The 17,923-nt window shown below is 51.3% G+C and overlaps 4 protein-coding genes across 7 annotated transcripts in view; 2 read left to right on the top strand and 2 right to left on the bottom strand.

Annotated features, from left to right (window-relative positions):
• The window catches only part of LOC120904887 (mucin-5AC), a 64,048-nt gene that overhangs the window by 25,448 nt on the left and 20,677 nt on the right, over window positions 1–17,923 (top strand). For all 4 annotated transcript variants that reach the window (XM_040315348.1, XM_040315351.1, XM_040315349.1 and 1 more), the window contains exon 2: window positions 13,830–14,126. In XM_040315348.1, coding sequence (XP_040171282.1) covers window positions 13,956–14,126 — 171 coding nt within the window. In that variant the 5' untranslated portion in view covers window positions 13,830–13,955. The remainder of the gene's footprint in view (window positions 1–13,829; window positions 14,127–17,923) is intronic.
• On the bottom strand, window positions 4,469–7,423 carry LOC120905043. Its single transcript, XM_040315683.1, has 4 exons — window positions 7,333–7,423; window positions 6,643–7,254; window positions 4,770–6,035; window positions 4,469–4,699 (listed from the first exon to the last, which is right to left on the bottom strand). Exons 1-4 carry the CDS (start codon window positions 7,372–7,374, stop codon window positions 4,502–4,504), a joined length of 2,118 nt encoding a protein of 705 aa, XP_040171617.1. The 5' UTR covers window positions 7,375–7,423; the 3' UTR covers window positions 4,469–4,501.
• LOC120904894 lies at window positions 7,681–9,416 on the bottom strand. The gene is made up of 3 exons (XM_040315366.1): window positions 9,335–9,416; window positions 7,993–9,252; window positions 7,681–7,919 (listed from the first exon to the last, which is right to left on the bottom strand). Exons 1-3 carry the CDS (start codon window positions 9,395–9,397, stop codon window positions 7,716–7,718), a joined length of 1,527 nt encoding a protein of 508 aa, XP_040171300.1. The 5' UTR covers window positions 9,398–9,416; the 3' UTR covers window positions 7,681–7,715.
• Window positions 10,313–12,666, top strand: LOC120904892. The gene is made up of 2 exons (XM_040315363.1): window positions 10,313–12,379; window positions 12,454–12,666. Exons 1-2 carry the CDS (start codon window positions 10,982–10,984, stop codon window positions 12,646–12,648), a joined length of 1,593 nt encoding a protein of 530 aa, XP_040171297.1. The 5' UTR covers window positions 10,313–10,981; the 3' UTR covers window positions 12,649–12,666.

Here is a 17,923-nt window from a genome sequence, read left to right as displayed (position 1 = left end):
AACGCGCGAGTTTAATATCTTAATGGCGCTGCTGCCGTCTGGCCGGCGTTAATCCAGCGAGTGTGTGCGTGTGTGTGTCATCTTCCCAATAAGGACTGTATCAATTATGACACCTGAAGAAGCGCTGTCTGTGAAGACGACGAGAAGCAGCAGCACAGGTTCGAAATGTTTCTTATTTTGTTTATGCTGACCGATTGAATTCTTAAGTAGCCGAGTGCCATTGACCAAATGAAAAAAGGCGTTGGAAACTTTCCATATCAGTATAGAATAAAATTAGCACTCAACGGGCATAAAACTTACGGCCAACTAATGTTTATCGATTAATCAAAGAAACAGCAACACCAACGATTACGATCGTGTGTGCGTTAGAGACGCCGGCAAAAAAACAACCCATTGGAATTTTGTTTATAGGGCATACGCTTTGTGCAAATGTGTTGTGGCTGGAGAAGAGAGCAGAGGGAGAACCAGGGACACCAAGATTTATGCCGACAGATGGGTGTGATTAATAAAACCCTGCCTCCGTCTCTAAACTGGCTGACGCTCGGCAAAAGGACGCGAGTCTTTAATTATAGCCCCGATGAAGCAGACGACGAACCCGGCGGTGGCTTATTAGCATGGTAAACTCATCATAGGATGAGCATTAACTTTCCCGCCCGGCTGACCCAGTTCTGCTTGGGCAAATAAATCACTTACCCTTCCGGTGTTTCATTTTCACTGCGCTCGGTGGCGCCGTGTCGACAGTGTTTTCCCTCCCGGGAGCGGTGGAGATCGCTCTGCAAGAAAATGGGTCAAGACAATAAATATTGAATCGGCCTGCGCCCCCGACTAGATTGATGATCAAACGACGTCGACGCCGAAAGTGAAATCTCGATCAATCGAACACCGGCAGCATAAAATTGCAACTCCCCCTCCCCCTCTTTCCCCTTGTATTGTTGATGGAGTGAAGGGGGATGCTGTATGCCGTCTCACTCCAAAGTAGCACAGAGCGAGCTTTCTGCTTTAATCGTTGCTCTGTTTTCGTGTCTGCTTGCTAGATCGGACGGGCGAGATCACATAACACGCTTTGTTTGAGATCCCTCTTTTTCTTCTACTTCTTCTGCCCTCCTTCTCAATATCGATGACAGCCCGAGCTTCAGACACGACGAACCGCGCAGGAAATGACTAATTCTTCTGGTGCGCCATGGGGTTTTGTTTACGCAAAAGGTGCCCCAGTCCGTGGGTGTGTGCGCTTTTGTTGTTGGAATTGTGTCACCAAACGCACATGTGTGTGTGTGTTCACGTTTCGTGATGTTTTTTTTTGTTTTTGCTATGTTTTACACTCAGCATGCTGCGAAGACACCGCGGACAGACAGGCTAGCTCGTTGGGCACCAGTTGGGCAAAAAGGTTTCGGGTTAAGCACGCGTGCACCCCTCATCTCATCCATCAAACAGCATGGTTTTTGGTGTTGCCGGTGGCTACACAGCGTGGATGGGTCAATGCCATGAAAGCTGAAATGTGAGTCTGATCGATATTGCGTGGTTTGCGTTTGGGTGTAAGCAATTCGAAATATCAGCTTACCGAACGCCGATACGATCGTTTCAGTTTCGATTTTAGCTGCCCTTGAACTTCGGTTACGGTGTGCGCACAGACTAGGACAGATTAGTGTTCATTACATTTCTCTCCAACTGCCCGTCCAAAACCCGTCCCAGGCTCCTCTGCCGGTTAAAAGCTTTGCCTGATATCATCCTCCCTGCTAGTGTTAGCAGCCACTTAAGCTGGCAGCCCCCAAATATGGGATACTTCATCCCCACGTCAAACGTTTGTGAGATGGAGCGGTGCCCGCTCCAGGCCCGAATCTCCTTCCCGAGACGTGGAATGATTTATAGCTGTCGACGCCGGTTGATAAAAACCAAAACGCATATCTTCATTAGCTCCCCATGTGCTTCTCGGTGAGATCGTTTGCTCGCGGCAACGATGACGGCTGCCTTTGAGTGCTTACACACGCCTATCATCCTCTCGACCCGATCTGAGCTGCATCCTGTTCGGCGATTGCACAAGCGCACTGCAGAATCCGCAGTGCCCAGAGCGCAAAACAAAAGACTCGCATGAAAAAGCGACGAACCTTTCAGCGTTCCGATGGCAAAGTTCAAAATGTCAGCACTGTGTGTGCGATGGTTTGAAGTTTTCTCCATCGCCTGTCCGGTGCGTTGTTCGAATGTCGAAAGGTTGTGCAAAAGTTTCGGCACTTCAACCTTCCCGAATCCTTGACTGCTTGGTTTTTTTTTGCGCACCACAACAACCGCTCAGTTTTATTTTTGCAACTTGAATGGTTTTTGACATACTGACAAGGATTAAAGTGGCTCGGTTTGGTTTTGGTTTTTGCAAACAGGTTGTCGCACGGATTAGGAACTGATTCCCATGGCCAGATTAGGCACGTGTGTGGCAGCTAGGAGGAAGAAACGAAGAAGCGTGATTCGCTTTTGTAAAAATAATAGCCATGAAGGGGTGGTTACAAGGGGGTTGAAAGGCAAAGACGATACCAAAATTAGCTTGCGACATGTGATGTTGTTTATGGCATTATTTAATAAACTGTTGTTTAACACGTAGCAGCAGGTTCTCACTCACACTTTGTGGTTGCATTTGTTGTGAGTGCATCGGCGGGGAACCTTTTTCTGCAAGTTTATCTAAATTTAAATGCACGTTCCGCTATGGTGTGAAACGTTGCAAAACTGTACGCATTGCACTGCGCGTTGCACTGCGCCCACTTTCGATTATTATGCACACTCTCTTCGGCAGCGTTTTCGACCGATTCCTCGAATAATGATCATTATCATACCCGGGCCATCGCAACGGGCGTTTTTTTTTTGGTTCGAATGTCTTTCGGTGTTACTCCCCGTTCCACCTGGCTGGACCGGATTTAATTGAGCTTGAAAATGATCGATTTGATGCAGACGGCGTGTTTTCCACGCCGCGGTGCATCGCACTGCACGCCAGTTGACGTGAAATTTGAGCTTTCACGAACCCGGCAGGCGGTGAAGGTGTTGGTTGGCTGCTTTGATTCTTACCCCCGTCGTCTGCCGCAAGGGTGGAGCAGTTCAGAGAACTAAGGAGATCACGTTTGGAAAGGTTCCCCGTAGCTTCCGTTTGGGCCCCCCTAAACTCACGCTACTGTCGATGAAAAGGAAGGGAGGGCGCTTTCTTAGAAGTGGAACTCTGCTCCCTTGCCAACATGGCGCCGGCGATTGGGTGTACATTTCGAGGGAGGATTAAGTTACACGGCTGCATAAAAATTTGGTGGACGCACCGGTTATCTCAGCCTGTCAACTGACGAAAATCAGGTTTTTTTTAAATGTTTGAATCATTCAATCTTCGACAGCAAATCTCTCTCTCTCTCTCTATCCTTCTCTCTTCTTTCTCTCGATGTACGAAAACAAAAAAACAACGGAAATGTAAATTGTTTGATTCACCTTCACGATGCGATGAAACATGATGAACGTCACTCGATCATCGACGACATGCTGATCGGCCTTCGCCTGTTGCCCCTAGCCAACGGGCTGACGGAAATGTCGCTCGGTCCCATCACGCTGTGAAAGAAAACGCTAAAAAAACGCTAGGACCCTATTTTGGAGACTAATATTTCGGCGACGCGGTGACAATCAATCAACAATTTTTGGATCGCGCACGCTCGTGATTAGCCATATTTAGCAGGTTGCTGCCTGTGGTGCCGTTTGCCGCAAAGTCCACCGCCGCCACAGCCGTGATGTGTGTGTGCCGTGTTCGTGTTGAGTAGCACTTTACATTACTCACTCACTTACCCCCAAAAGAAACTAGTTGTCAGATTGGGGATTGCCAGCCCCGAGTCATGATCGAGAGTTTCTAGCAGAGCAGAGATGACTCAGTGAGGAGTCTCCCTTTGGCGGAGGTTTTTGAGGATTGAAGGTTGAAGGTTTTATTGGCAATTGAAGTGTGGCCGATGACGGGACAGCCGATGGTCCTTGAGTTAATCAGGGGAGAAATTGCTGTCCGAAGCTTTCACTTACGCTCTCGAGAGGGTGTCACATTGGAATTTACCCAATAAAACGGGCAAAGAAAAAGATCAAGTCACCACCGATCGAGACGAAGGTTGGACAAGGTCACTATGATCTTTTAACCAAGTCATTTTAAAATGGGTACAAATTATATACTTCGAACTGAATTTCGAAACGATCGACCGAGAATGTCCCAGAACTGGTGGCCGTATCATGCTCGTTTGACAGTTTTGCGATCAATTAACACCTTTCGCGGATTTTGCATATGCAAATTTGAGGCGTGCTGAATATGCAGAAAAGCGGATCGAATGTTAACATTTGTATATGCTGGGCAACTAGCGGAAGAATGAACGTTTCGCTAGCTTTCGGTTGACACTCTCTTTTTTGTCTGCCAAAACTAAGTGGACTCGATTTCAGTGCTGTGATCTTAGTTTCTACAAAACTATTTGTATGCTTTTATTTTTACAACTCGTGAATGATATGTACTATTTTACTATTTATATCCCTTCACCTCACAATCGTACACCTCCTTGATTAGATCGTGCGCATCGGCAATCAGCTTGTACTTGCTGAACGCGGTACAAGATTTGACCCGCTGTAGGCTTGCCTTCGCCTCGTACGGCACGATCTGCAGTATAAGGTCGTACTTCTCCTCCATCAGGAGTGCCAATGTGTCGAGGAACCTTCCGAGCTGGAATCGAAAGCAAAACGATTTGTAGTTATCTACATTATTCCACCATCGTACGTCAGCTAACGCTTACCGTATCAACGCAAGGATCGCAATCACCCGGGCAGGGCTGGATGGCAGCGCAAACGCTAAGATTGTCGAACAGATCGGCAAAGTTGAACGTCGCCAGGCTGATCAGGTTCGAGATGAGCCGGCTGACCGAGTAGAGCCGGTTCAGCTCGAGCTGGTAGCACTCGCCGATGTCGTAGAAGTTGTGGATCGCCAGATCCACCACGCGGTGTGAGTATTTGCTGTAGCAGTAGGCCGCGTACGGTCCGCTCGCGATCAGGACCTGCACGACGGCCCGCATCGCCGGGCAGATCCGATCGCCGTACACGGTCACCAGATCGTCATCGTACGTGGTCGAGTTGGACACGTAATACGCAATGGTTTGATTCAGCAGTCCCGTTTTCTCCTCGATCGAGGGAACTGACGCGACGTCGACAAACGTATCCAGCGCCATCTTCAGCTCGTACTGGTAGTTGATGGAGGCCTTCAGCTTCGGCAGTACATCGACGGACAGTGTCTGCTGGTCTCGGTAGGCGGTGGAAATCGTTGCTATCACATCGTTCGTTTCCTGCTTGAGCTGGCGTATGTTGCCGTTAAAGTTGACCACCTCTTGATGCGCTTGCAGCAGGGCCGATTCAATGTCACCCTTGGCCGTGCTGATGTACGAATCCGCTTTATCGAGCTTCGCCAACGGACTGTGCACGGAGTAGATGAGGGGCGAGATGGCACCCGGTAACCGATCGATCGTGTTCAGCAGTGTGTTAATCAGCCGTGGACTAATGAATTCCCGTACTATCTTCATATCAATTGTTTGTCCGTTGCTGCCTGCCTCTTGCTGGGCTTTGGCCGCCGTCGTTTGGAGCTGGCGTAGCGTTTTGTCCAGCTGTACCAACGTTTGGTTGATGTAGGCGAAGCTGTCCGTCAGCCGGTCGGTTATGAACGATTGGTTGCGAGGCTGCAGCGTGACGTACTCTTGCGTGTAGCCGGTAGTGAGCACGGTTTGCAGGCTGGCTATGGCCGCGAGGGTAGTCTGGAAGTCCACCAGGACCGAACGGTTGCTCGCTAGGTAGGCCAGCTGGTTTGTTATCTCCGCTCCAGGTTTCGTGAAGTTATCGGCGACGGAATAGAACGCATCGCGCATACCGTAAAGCACCTGGTACTGTGAGCCGAGCAGGATTTTATAGTCACTGAGCGTTCCAATGCCGACGGATAGGGCAGGGGACCTGTTTGCTACTAAAATGCTGCCCACAACTTCTCCTTTCAGTCCAAAATCGGGTCGTCCGGTGACATTCTACAAACGAATGGTTAGAGATTAGAGCAGAGATGACGGGAAAACTGATCAGCTACACTTGCCTGTAGAATGCACAGGAGCGACAACACCAATGCACAGATGGTTCCCATCATTGACCGCGGGTCTGCTAGCCTTCCAAAAACACCTTCCAGAGTTGGAACTCCTCCAACGTGTCGACTCGCTGCAACTAAAGTTGCAAAATATTCACCCGCCGCGTGGTCGAGACCGTGAGGCCGTGTTCGGATCGCCTACCAGCTGTGCAAACGTGCGACGCTCTAACCTCAGCCTAAATTCTTGTCGAGCTGTTTTGCAACCATCGCCATCGACTGGCGGGTGTGTTTTTCGCGAGGAAAGCATCCGTCCAGCTGCGGATTGTTGGAGAAAGATGCTACATTTTTGTCAGAAACTGTGCAAATATTTCTCAAAATAAAAACAAAAATCTGCCACCGACACACCGGGCTAACATGTCATTCCGCACTCCGATGCAGTGGTTTAGTCCACACACGGCGTGACAGTGGCGTTAGAATATAAAGCTTGTTGTGTTTGTTTGCTGCGGTTCGATTTATTAGACAAGTGTTGCGGCAGTCACTGAACGAAGTCAGCCCACCGTTCGCTTGATCACAAACGAAACCACCGGCAGGGCCGAGCGTAGCTGAGCCAGCGCGGTCAGCAGCCGGTTGGTGAGTGTAATCGGAACGAAGGTTCTGACATGCAGCGCCGTCACCGGTCCACCGCCCGCTGCCTTCTGGGCGGCCTCAATGGCCGCCTGCAGTTCGGCCAGCACGGTCGACAATTTCTTCAGCGCCGCGGTAATGCCCCGGAACCCATCCCGGAACTGGTTACCAAGCGCCGGGCCCAATCTACTGTCGAGTGTGCTCAGTTCCACCTTCAGACCGCCGTTGATCAGCTGCTCCAGTTCGGCCAGGGCAGCGTTCACTTGACCGAACACACCCGCTACGGGTCCTGCCTCGTCGTTGGCCAGCGTCACAATCGTGTCCATGAGGGCGGTACCGGTGTGGGACAGTTTGGTGGCTATCGAGTTGACCATATTGGCGACCTGGATGAGCAGCTCGTAGCCCGACTTGATGTTGACGGTGCCGCCATTGTCCAGGTCGCTGAACGATTGCAGCGCCTCGAGCGCCCGTTCGAGCACTTTGCCACTGTTCGGCACGCTCTGCGCAATGCCAAAGTCCGCCCGCGGGCGACCATAAGCCACCGACTGTAAAGAATGCCGGGCACAACAGTAGTGGTGGCGCTTTATTCGCGAAAGATTTGTATGCAACTACAAGCTACTAACCTGCAGGGTGAGCAGTGCTGCAAAAATGGTGCAAATTCTCATGCTGAAGGTCGTCGAAATTAGTTCACCAGCGGGGGCAGGCAACCTCTAGGGGAAAGAGATACTTGTTTGATAAAGTGTCGCACGGGATGGGTTGCCCAGAGTAGACTGCTTAAAGCTACATTAATACCACCGACTGCGCTGACAGCTGAATCCACTCAGAAACAGACTGCGATCAAAACAGCTGAACAAACAGCACCATTTCACCGAAAATAGTCTGCCGTGTTACATCATTATATTGAGTGAATAGTAAAAAAAATAGAAGAAAAGTCTATCTTTCCAAAGAAATAATGTGGAAGTTGAAAGATGTTTGTTTTTGCATGTCAATTTTTATGTTACTATCTCTACACAACTGTCGGTCCATTAATTTTACAATTATCGATTTCGATCTTCATCTCCTCGGCATTCAGCAGCATAATATGCTCGCCATTGTGGTAGCATCCAGCCAGCCGATAGTAGCTGCCGTTGGTTTCCTTCGTCGCCAGCCGGTACAGGTAGTCCCGCTTTGTGGCCGTGTATCCGAGGAGCGTTTTGTACTCCGCTCCCAGCTGTGGATGAAGGGTGACGGGTGAGACAGTTGGAGGAGACAGATTGAAACTGAGCGGCGACAACAATACTTACGTAGGGGACGCAGTTCTGCAGGTTCTTGAACTGCGTGCAGCGCTCAATATGTACGGCAAAATCGTCAATGTCGTGCACCATCAGCTTGACGATATTGAGCAGCGCGGGCACCAGCTTATCCAGCCGGGTCATCTGCAACCGATAGCAGTCCTCGACGTCGGTAGCGTGCAGGACGAAAAAGTTGAACACCTTTTGGCCGTACTTGCTGAAGCAGAACTGTGCGTAGGGACCGTTTTCGATGAGCGATTGCAGCAGATGGTACACCAGACTGCACATGCTGGAGCCGTAAAAGGCGGCCAGATTGTCGTCCAGCGCCAGCACTTGCTGGACGTAGGTGGAGTAGATGGTTTCGAGCTTGCCACCAACATCCAGGTTATCGAACAGCGGTGCTGTATCGTTCAGCCACCCATCGACCATGGCTTTGAAGGTGGCATTCGCTTCCACGGTCACCTGCAGCTTGGTCCGGTAGAGCTGGGTAAGCTTGCTGTACGGGCCGTTCAGTTCGGTGGTCAAGCTTTGCGTCACCGTCGTGACGGAAGCGTTCACATCGGCCGTGTTGCTGACGCTGAGCGCGATCACGTCCTGTTCGCGCTGCATCGCCTCCTGGACCAGCCCGACCAGGTACTGGTCCGCCGACTGGAACGAGCTGAGCGTGGACTTGACGATGTACACCAGAATCGGCACGTTCGTGCGCAGCAACCGGACGCCGTTGGTGATGTCGGATATGACGCGCGTCGTAACGAACTTCTTCACGTCATTGGGCGACACGGTCACGGCGGTACCGGAGGCGGCCCGGGCACTGGTGACGGCCGTCCGCAGGTTGGTCACCGCTTGCGACAGTGTGACCAGCGTCGGTCCCAGCGTCTTGAAGCTGTCCAAAAAATTGTCCTTCACGTAGTGGTCGATCTCGGCGGTGAGGTTGGTCAGCTGCCCGGTCAGATCGGTGGTGATGAGCCGTTGCAGCTTCGTGATCGCCGCGCTGATCGGATCGAAATAGGTTGCGATGGGGCCGTTTTTGTTGAGCGACATGGTGGATATTGCCTGCGTAAGGGTGACGCCGGTCGTCGACAGCTGCCCGGCGATGCTGGTCAGTGCTGCCAGGGCGCGTTCGATACGGGTATAGCCTGACTGCAGCAGTACCGTCGGGCCGGCCACATCCACAAAAAAGCCTTTCGTTTCGAGCGCAATCGACGAAACGGTGCTGCTGCCCGATATCACGGCATTGATGGCAAAGTCCGGTAGGGGATCCGCTCGCCCGACCTGCAATTGGGGGGATTTTTTGGTGGTGGGTGAAAACAATGATTAACTATCACTATTATAGTGCATTGCTGTGGATACTAACACCGAGAAACAGCCAGCAGAAAAGGATCGCTTTGAAAGCGCAGGACCTGCGAGGATGCAGCATGTTGTGTGTGCGGAGCAGTGGCATGTACTAAAGGAAATGGACGTTTTTTAAGAGCCAGTGCCCCATCCCAATGTGCAATGTACGCGACGCAGTACGGGAGACGGTTTGTGTACAAACGCTATTCTGTGAATCGCGAATGTCTGGATCGATAACCAGTCAGTTGCGAAGATTGGGCTCGTGAAACGCGGTGCCAACTGTGCAAATATCGCCATAGATTTGGGCTGGCTGTAGGCTTGCGAAGCGTAGCAGGGCAGTCGATGGTTTTATTTATATCGCCCATCGTCCGTTTTTGCAGTTGATTGATGGGATTTTATTACAAAAAGATGGTTTCTTTTTCTGTTTTGCTTTGCTGGATGAAACGTGAAATGAAGATTATGGCAGCCGTATTATGATCATGTACTCAATCCCACACGCCTTAGAAGCGCAACACACAGCACAAAAAACTGGAATACTTCGTTCCCCGCTTAATAGTCGCATTCGTCGTTCGCTGCCACCAATTGGAGCGATGAAACAAATAAAGCGATGCTAATAAGATTTTATCATCCCGGTCGATCGCCATGAAGATACCGATCGCCTCCCGGTCTCACAGATCTCCCGCGAACGATATATAGTCATCTGGGGTGAGCGTCTCTTTCGAGTCTTTGGAGTTCGCGGTTTGCGCTGGAAAGCGAAGCAATAAGTTCCCAATATGGTAAAACCGGCGGCACGGTGGTGGGACCTATTAGGCGGATCTCTAGTATGCTGCCACAGTGGAAGCACCCAACAACAAAAAAACGGCTCCAAATTCGAGACTCTCCCCAAGAAGAGCGCCAAACGAAGAAATTGCATCGGTTTTTCGGTTCCAATAACTTAGCCAAACAAATGACGCACTGGAAGAGATTCTAATGGGAGCAAACGTTTTTTTCGAAGCGGCTGCGTTCCATTGGATGACATCAGAGCACGAGCTGAAATGACACCGGAAGACCGACCGGTCAGCGCGGAGTACCTGGATGGAAGTTTTGGATGTTTATTTCGGTTTTTTGGGGGGGACCAACATCTCAGCAGGAGAGCACACAACAACTTCAGTTCTTGAGAGGCTCATTTCATCCCATCTCGTGTGTGACATTACACAGTTTTCTCGTTCTGGTTGCTTGCTTTAATTTCCTGCGTGTCGTTCGGAACCTACCTCCTACAGGCAGTGTCTTTGGCAGTGGAGTGTATAATTAAAGCGCATCAATAATCAAAATAGGTCACCAGCCGGTAATGGACCGTGTTCTAGCGGTAGATTCGAGCGGGTTTTGTTTGAATTTCGGGCTGCGATGTTGTGGTGCCGTGATCGTATTATTCGCTCCATCGTTGCCGTTCCATCCTTCCCCAGCAGAGAATGCGAGGAGCGTATCTTGGTGCTCTCTCGGTGCTCCGGACTCGAGACAGAACGTGGAGAAAGTTGGCCACCACATCGCGCCGTACGGTGACATGCGTGTTGTAAAAGTACCGTTCGTTGGTCGAGGTTGGAGAAGACGTAGAATGCAAGAACGAGCAACATAGAGCCATTCGGCCGTTGGGTAGAAAAAGAGGCTACAAGAAGAGCTGGTTTCGTTGTTGATGTTGGTTTTTTTTTGGAGAACGTCTTCTGATGGACTCGCAAGAAGTTTGGCCCGTGGTCGCTCAATCAGTGTGGTGAGATTTTCGGTGCGTGACAGACGGTCAGTGACAGAGATCGGGAGAAAAATGGCACGCTCGACTGCTTGGTTGTTGGTAGCTGTTTGTGTTGTGCTGTTTAGAGCACAGTGCCAAGGGGCTGGCGACTTTGGACTTTCTTACAGTGTGCCCGGATTTGAGCCGAGCTTCCGGGGCGGTATGGGATCGGGGTTAGTGGCCGTCGTAAAGGCAAACGCCAGTCTGCTCAAGTACGAAGCGAACCTTGACCGTAGCGGCGCCACGACGGTATTGTACGAGGTGGCGACGAACCTCACCAGCCCACTGAACAAAGTGTTGGGCCACGTGGCAGCGAGCTTTGGAGCGAACGGTAGCGATGCGTTCCGGACGTTGACCGACGAGCTGCAGGCCACTGTGCAGCCAACGATTTTGGCGCTGGAGCAAGCGGCCAACAAGCTCCGGTCGCTGGAGGGAGTCGTACGCCCGAACGTGTTCAGTGCGTTCGTCGCCAACGTGAGCACGATTGCGCTGGAGCTGGAAACACTGGCTGCCAGCTGGCCAACGTTTGCCGAAACGGTTCAAATGGCCCGGTCGTCCGAATCTCCGTACGGTGCCGGCAACGTATCGTCGCTCATCACGCCAACCATCGTAAAGTCGGTGACCGCTCCGGTACAGCAGATCAATTCCGCTCTGGCCGATATTGCGGCGGCGTACGGTGCCGTTGCCAAGGATCGCACCACCATCATCGGGTACGAAGCGTCCACCAACACCAGCGTCCAGAACGCGCAGCAGGATCTGGCGAGTAGCGTGACGATCGCGAACCGAACGTTCGCCGATACCGCCCACCAGATGGAGCAGCAGTGCAATGGAACAGTGCGTCAGGTGCGTGACGGTTACACCGCCCTGCTCGGGCGGCTTAACGATGAGACGTCCGGGGCGAAGGTGCGCAGCTTCCTGGAGCAGCTGGAAGCGCAAGGCTTGGCGCACAATCAGCGCACCCGAGAGATGCTGCACGAACTGGCCATCCAGTACACGGAATTGGTTACGTCCGCAGGCGATGCGATTGGGAAGGGACTGTTTGTCGGCACCGCTGCCCTTATCGATGAGGCAACGGCTAGTGACAGTAGCAATGCCGAACGGTGCCTTCAGCGCTACATTGGTGACTTCCGGCAGGGATCGTACGCACCGACACGGCTCTCCGTCTGCTACCAGATGGACGCACGCACGATCGGCTACTTCTCGTCCGCCAATACCGCTTTCCTTGAGCAGTGGCGCAATGGAGCGGTGTACGGCAATCAGGCACAGTCGGTCTGCACGCAGAGTTCGGCCAACTGTACGGCGGAGGTGGGTTAAGTCGTTGTAGGAGCTTGTACAGCCAAAAAACGTTGTCTAATTCGATGATTTTATCGTCCCTATAGTACGTAGGACAGCTGGAAGGCATTGCCATGCAGAATCAAGCCCGAATGAACGCGTTCGATACCTTTCTGGCGGAGGAGATGGTTGCCTTGCGCGAACGGTACGACGTTTGTACGCGAGCCGTTCGAGCGGATGTGGAGCATTTGGTGGAAGCAACGACCGAAAAGTACCGAAACTGTCTCGTAACTGGCAGATAGATTGCAATGAATGAGTAAATAAACAACCATATCTCTTAAGTGTTTTCTTATTCGCATTGTAAAGTGTCCAGGGTAGTCCCTTGCGGGTGCATGAAAAGGGTCTGTGAGAAACCGGGAAGCACTACGAAAAGGCGAGCCTACTTTCTCGTTGGGAAAAGCTGGGACCAAGATAAGATGGACCTGAATGGGTAAAGATAAAACCGCCAAACAGACAAATACTAATTGAATGTTCATTTCTCATGGGCGCGGAAGCGATTGAAATTTGAATTGCGTTAGTGATTAGAGAGGCAAACTCACCGAGCGCCTGCCTGGATTGGTGGAATTGGTTGGGAGAGTGTTAAACAAAGAGCATTCAGCAACAGTTGTTAAAAGAGATTCGCCAAAGCGTTTGTTTCGGTCAGCTGATTGTGCGCTTGGGTTTGGATTCTTTTCCCCCACAAAAACACTTTAAAAATGGTGAAAGAAAACGCCCTCAACGGAAGTGCAGAGTAAACAAAGGGAACGGTAATTAATAAGGAGTATGCATTACAGAAAGCACGATCAGAGCGGCACGTAACAGATCTACCACATCCTCCTGTCTCGGAGGTGTGATAGCCGGGCCGGACACCTTTGGAATGCCACACCACCATCGTCTCGGAACAAGCCGTGATCACCCGCGATGACGGCTTTACGGCGGCATTGAACTTGCGTGCGTGTCAAGTGCCGTCCACAGCAGCGCCAAACTGAGCGTTCCTTATGGGTTTTGCGCGCACGAACCAACGAAAGACATCTTGCGGTGCGCAGCAAGCGACGAACCCGTTTACCGGTGGCCGTATTTGAAACCGTTCCGTGCACACGTCCCTTTTATGGCTGTGTGCTGTTCGGGTTCGTTGTCTTTCGTTCGGCAAGCCTTCCTTTAACTGATTGCTGATCTGCGATAATGTGCGTCCAGTGCGGGTACGGTAGAAGATCTCATTCTGGCGCGACAAACTCTTCCCCCACTGGGTTGCATCCCACTCGCCCCACAGTCCCATCTTCTTTTCGCACAGATTTACACTCTGCTGTCTCTGGGCGAGGAGAGTGTGTTTATTTATTGCATTTATTTCCCCTTTTTGCGAACATTGCGGTTACGTTCGTCCAATCTATCCTGACAATATAAATTCACCGGCCACCGTGTTTGTCTTCTCTTTGCCCTTTTTCAGAACCCAAAACGTCGATCCTGATCCGGATAGGAGAACAGCAGTATCGCGCGCCGACAGTAAATTGGAACACGAGCGACGTTGAGATCGGGAAAAAACCCTCACAGACAGACAGACAGCAGCACCAGCATGGAAGTGGCGTCGCTGGCAACCGGGACCGGCACGACGACGGCGACGCGGGCACCATTCCAGCGCGAGGTGCGCGAGTGGCAACATGTCGATCCAAATACGGGCGCCCTGCTGACGGGCCGGCTCGAGGCGGACCGCTGGGTAAACGGGCCACTCAACAGCTACGGCAAGGTAGGGGAGGGCCGCAGTGCCTTTCGGGAGCATCATCTTTTCGCACCTAACGGTGGTTTTGTTTTTTCGCCAAGCATCCACCCGGGAGACGACGCAGCATTCCGGGATGCGACAGCTTTGCTCCCATCCCTGTCGAGTTTATCCTCCTTCCACTCTCTCTCTCTCACACTCTCGCGCTCTGTGTGTGGAAGGCGGGGGGTATGTCACCTTTGGACGCGTGTTGGCGTTGATGGATTGTTCCAGTTTTCGCCAGCACAGGCGGAGAAGCTCGCGGTCCAGTGGGAATGAGTCCAAGCGGACGAAAATGGACACAGCCACACGTGGAAATGGAAAACTGTAGCGCATGTTCTACGGGGTTTTTTTTTCTTTGCAAAAAAAGCTGCAATTTGAAAGTCTAAAACCTTTCACTAAAGCAAATGTATCTCACTGTGCCTCATTCTCATGGCAGATGTTTCCTTCCTTGAAAAGTAAGATATGCATTCCCATCCCGGAATCGCTGTGCAAGTGTGCAAGAAAGTGTGCTAAAGCAGTGCTCAATCTCGATCGCAAAACGATGGTGCCAAAGTCCAAAGTCCGTTTCAGCTTGAGGGCACGGCAGCAAAAAAAAAAGAAAAAGAAAACCATACTCATTCCTCGCAACTCGCAAATTACGATGTTAAACCGTTTATTTTCAACGCCACAGTGCGCTGAAACAATTGGCCACCCTTTAGGCCACCCTTGTGAGTGAGTGTTTTGTTTTGCTCCGGCGAAAGAGAAAGTCTGCCTTGGTGTAAGTGTGTAGTGGCTGGGAAGCAAATGGGTTCAAACCCGGTGGCCCCCCTCTTCCATCGAACCGGAAAGTGCAATCCTCTCCTCAGGGGGATCGCCGGTGGTAAAATGTTGTTGTTAAAGCTGTGCTAACATGATGTTTTCGTCTTTGGTTTAATGTTGTTTTACTCTCTTTTTGTGAAGAGAGAGAGAGAGAGACGTAACGGTGGGGTCTGAGCTAAAACGCTTCCTGACACCTTCCTCCTCTCTCTCTCTCTCTCCTTCTGTTGGCCACTAACTCACCCCCAAGGGATTTGTAATGAACTTGCCCTTTTTCAGCCCAGAACAATGGGCTTGTAGTTGGAGTGTGTTTTCCAATGCATTAACCTCTGGTCTGCGGAATTATGGTTTTTCTCCCCTTTTTGGAGGGCTCATGGGGGGGGGGGGGGGGAGGAAGATTGGAGTGGCTGATCTTGATACAGATATTGCGACGGTTACGGTCGCTCACTCGCGCCGGGGGGGAGGGGGGAGCATTGTCTTCTGGGCCGTCCCAAAAACGGTCTATCGGCGAAGACATCGATTGGAACTCATTTGCCTACAATTGCCAGACGGTTCGCGGCGCAGTCAGCGTGTCGTGTCACGGACAGAAGCGTTATCGATTGTTCGAAAGCAGTGCCCTGTTAAGGGTGGGTGCGGAGCGGGAAGGGAGCCATCGATAGAGTTTATTTTTCCCCCCGTCAACTGCACAACAAACCACAGATGGAGTTGGCTCAAGAACTTCGCGATGAGCCGCAACGCCGCAGTATATAGACACGGCCGGGCGGGAGAGCGAAGCAATCCGAGGAACCGCAAACCGCGCGATCGTATCGAAAGTAAACCAAAGCCTCCACCACCGCCGGGCCGAAGGGGTAGCGTCCTCCGGCAAGAAGAGACATCTGGGAATTTATGACGGAACTTTACCCCGGCCGGCCGACGTTCGGCAAATGAACCATTAAGGTCGTCTGGTGAGCGCTTCGAGTGCGAGGGGGTTGTCTGCAAGAAATGGGATGGAAGGGAAGGGAGGACATGATGAGATGGTACACAGTACACGGCACAATGCTACATTGTAACCAGTCATGTGTGTTTCTGCGCGCTTCCTGTCTCGCTGTACTGGAAGCGAAAAGATTCCGCTGCGAACAAGCAACGAACCCACTCCACCTTGAAGCGGTTGGATGGTTGGTTGGGAGTTGAGTTGAATTTGTACCGGTCCGTGTCTGTGCGCGTACCCTTTTTAAGGTGCTGGCAGATTGGCTTTGTCCACCGGAGAGGATGTTTGGTTTGATTGCCTTTGCAATCCCCGGGGTGGAGGTTTTTATTGCATCTCTCGGTTAATCCTTTTGTGTGCCCGAATGAAGGTTAAAAGTTCCTTACCTTGAATGTGGTTAACGTTACCCAAGTCGTAGTAGCAGTAGTAGAAGTCTATTAGGTTGAGTTTATTGAAATGTGCATTAGTTACTCTTCAAATCAACTCTAAAAAACTACAAACCAAACCCTCCATTGTACTGATTACTTCAACTACCAAAGGGGAAGCCGCTATTCGCATAATCGCTTTGTTTCGCATCGCGCACCAAAAAAGGGCATCCCGGAAAGCCCGGAAGTATGCAAAAGCTGGCATGCGGCAAGCCTCATAATGACTGGTTATGTTCTGCACCGTACGCCTCGCCGTAATGTGGTTACACGCTTTCGCGCAAGACGCACGCGGTTTAATGGAAGGGGGGGACCCTTTGCCAGCGGTTAATATCCCACAAGGAAGTAATCATCGTTTGGAGCCGTTGACGTGTCTGCACTGTTTCAATCGGTACAGCCTAGCTAACACAGCTTAGCTACTCGCGCAAGCGCTCACTCTGTCGCTACCTGTCTTGCTGCAAAACCACGCACACGCGCGCGCGTTGGGTTACGCACGCAAAACGCCATGTGTAACGCTTTGTGTAACGCGTTCCCATCTCGAACCCGCGTAGCAGCTGTAGCAGCATTTCGAGTGCTTATCACGATCACCGGGCTGACAATGTTGTCGTATGCTGCACTGTACTGTGCCCTCGGTTGCCCTTCTGCGCCCTCTCCGCCGATGTAGATCTCTTCGACGATCGACAGCGATTAATGGGGAGGATAGGTAGGCAGCGCGACTACACCTCGTCGAAGGACAGCATGGAAGAAATCTATTTAAAACATCTCAGCACTGCCCCACTGCACGTAATGCATATGTAATTGGTGGCCGGGAGGTGTGTGCGTGTCCCTTAACAAGCCGTTTGCGTTTATTTTCTACTCAGAAAGCGGAAGGCATCGAGCGAAGCAGGAGGAGGGTGTGGTAATGGCACACGAAAAGCACGCACACGAGTCGCGTAATTAATTAAACTCTGTGTGTGTGTGTCCCGCTCTGCCAGCAATTATACGGTAAATCACTTGCATCGATCGATTTAATCGTGCAGACGATAAATTATCTCCAATCTGTACCTTCCATCGATTGGTTGGTTGGTGTGTAGAGGGTGACATTTTCCCCCCTCATTTCTTCTTTCCCTTTTTTGTCCTAGCTCCTATCTTTAAAGTGTCTCCGAGCATGAATTTGTACTAATTTTCATCAAACAACCGGGAAAGTGCTAGAATGTATGTCTGTCTGTCACCAACCCAAGCGGCAACACGTTTGTCGCCGCAGAGGCACCGCGTGCAGGTGCCACCGTTTTATGGCTTTCTGTGCCTGTCCAATGTGCTGCTATGTGCTCTAATTTTCATCAGGTGCCAATTACACTTTTGCCCCTTTCCTTGGGTAATCGGTGGTGCGACACGGCTAATTCCGTGCCTTAAAGCGTGAACCGCGCAAAATGTAAGCCCAATTTACGCCCGAACACCCGTTACCGTTGCCAAATTTGCAGCATGGGCTCCACTCGGAAGGCGGAATTCCGTCAATTAGCTGTCAATTTGATGCCGCTCGATTGCGACACGAAAGCACGAGCGGTACGGCAGTGTGATTCTAATCTGATTTTGAAATTCGCGATCGCGATCTCGTCGTCAATCGT

Source organism: Anopheles arabiensis, chromosome 3, assembly GCF_016920715.1.
Source record: "Anopheles arabiensis isolate DONGOLA chromosome 3, AaraD3, whole genome shotgun sequence".
Classification (NCBI taxonomy): domain Eukaryota; kingdom Metazoa; phylum Arthropoda; class Insecta; order Diptera; family Culicidae; genus Anopheles; species Anopheles arabiensis.
The sequence above is the reverse complement of the archived record's forward strand: the minus strand, read 5'-3'. Positions and strand labels throughout refer to the sequence as shown.

What these genes read in the sequence shown, in the direction of transcription:
- LOC120905043 (XM_040315683.1), bottom strand. Translation starts at nt 7,374, where the DNA reads ATGAGAATTTGCACCATTTTTGCAGCACTGCTCACCCTGCAG. An exon ending in CGTTTGTGATCAAGCGAACG is followed by an intron (nt 6,036 to 6,642) that starts GTGGGCTGACTT and finishes ATTCGTTTGTAG; the next exon opens with AATGTCACCGGACGACCCGA. An exon ending in GCGATCCTTGCGTTGATACG is followed by an intron (nt 4,700 to 4,769) that starts GTAAGCGTTAGC and finishes TTTCGATTCCAG; the next exon opens with CTCGGAAGGTTCCTCGACAC.
- LOC120904894 (XM_040315366.1), bottom strand. Translation starts at nt 9,397, where the DNA reads ATGCTGCATCCTCGCAGGTCCTGCGCTTTCAAAGCGATCCTTTTCTGC. An exon ending in TCTGCTGGCTGTTTCTCGGT is followed by an intron (nt 9,253 to 9,334) that starts GTTAGTATCCAC and finishes CCCCAATTGCAG; the next exon opens with GTCGGGCGAGCGGATCCCCT. An exon ending in TGCAGAACTGCGTCCCCTAC is followed by an intron (nt 7,920 to 7,992) that starts GTAAGTATTGTT and finishes CTTCATCCACAG; the next exon opens with CTGGGAGCGGAGTACAAAAC.
- LOC120904892 (XM_040315363.1), top strand. Translation starts at nt 10,982, where the DNA reads ATGTTGGTTTTTTTTTGGAGAACGTCTTCTGATGGACTCGCAAGAAGT. An exon ending in CGGCCAACTGTACGGCGGAG is followed by an intron (nt 12,380 to 12,453) that starts GTGGGTTAAGTC and finishes TCGTCCCTATAG; the next exon opens with TACGTAGGACAGCTGGAAGG.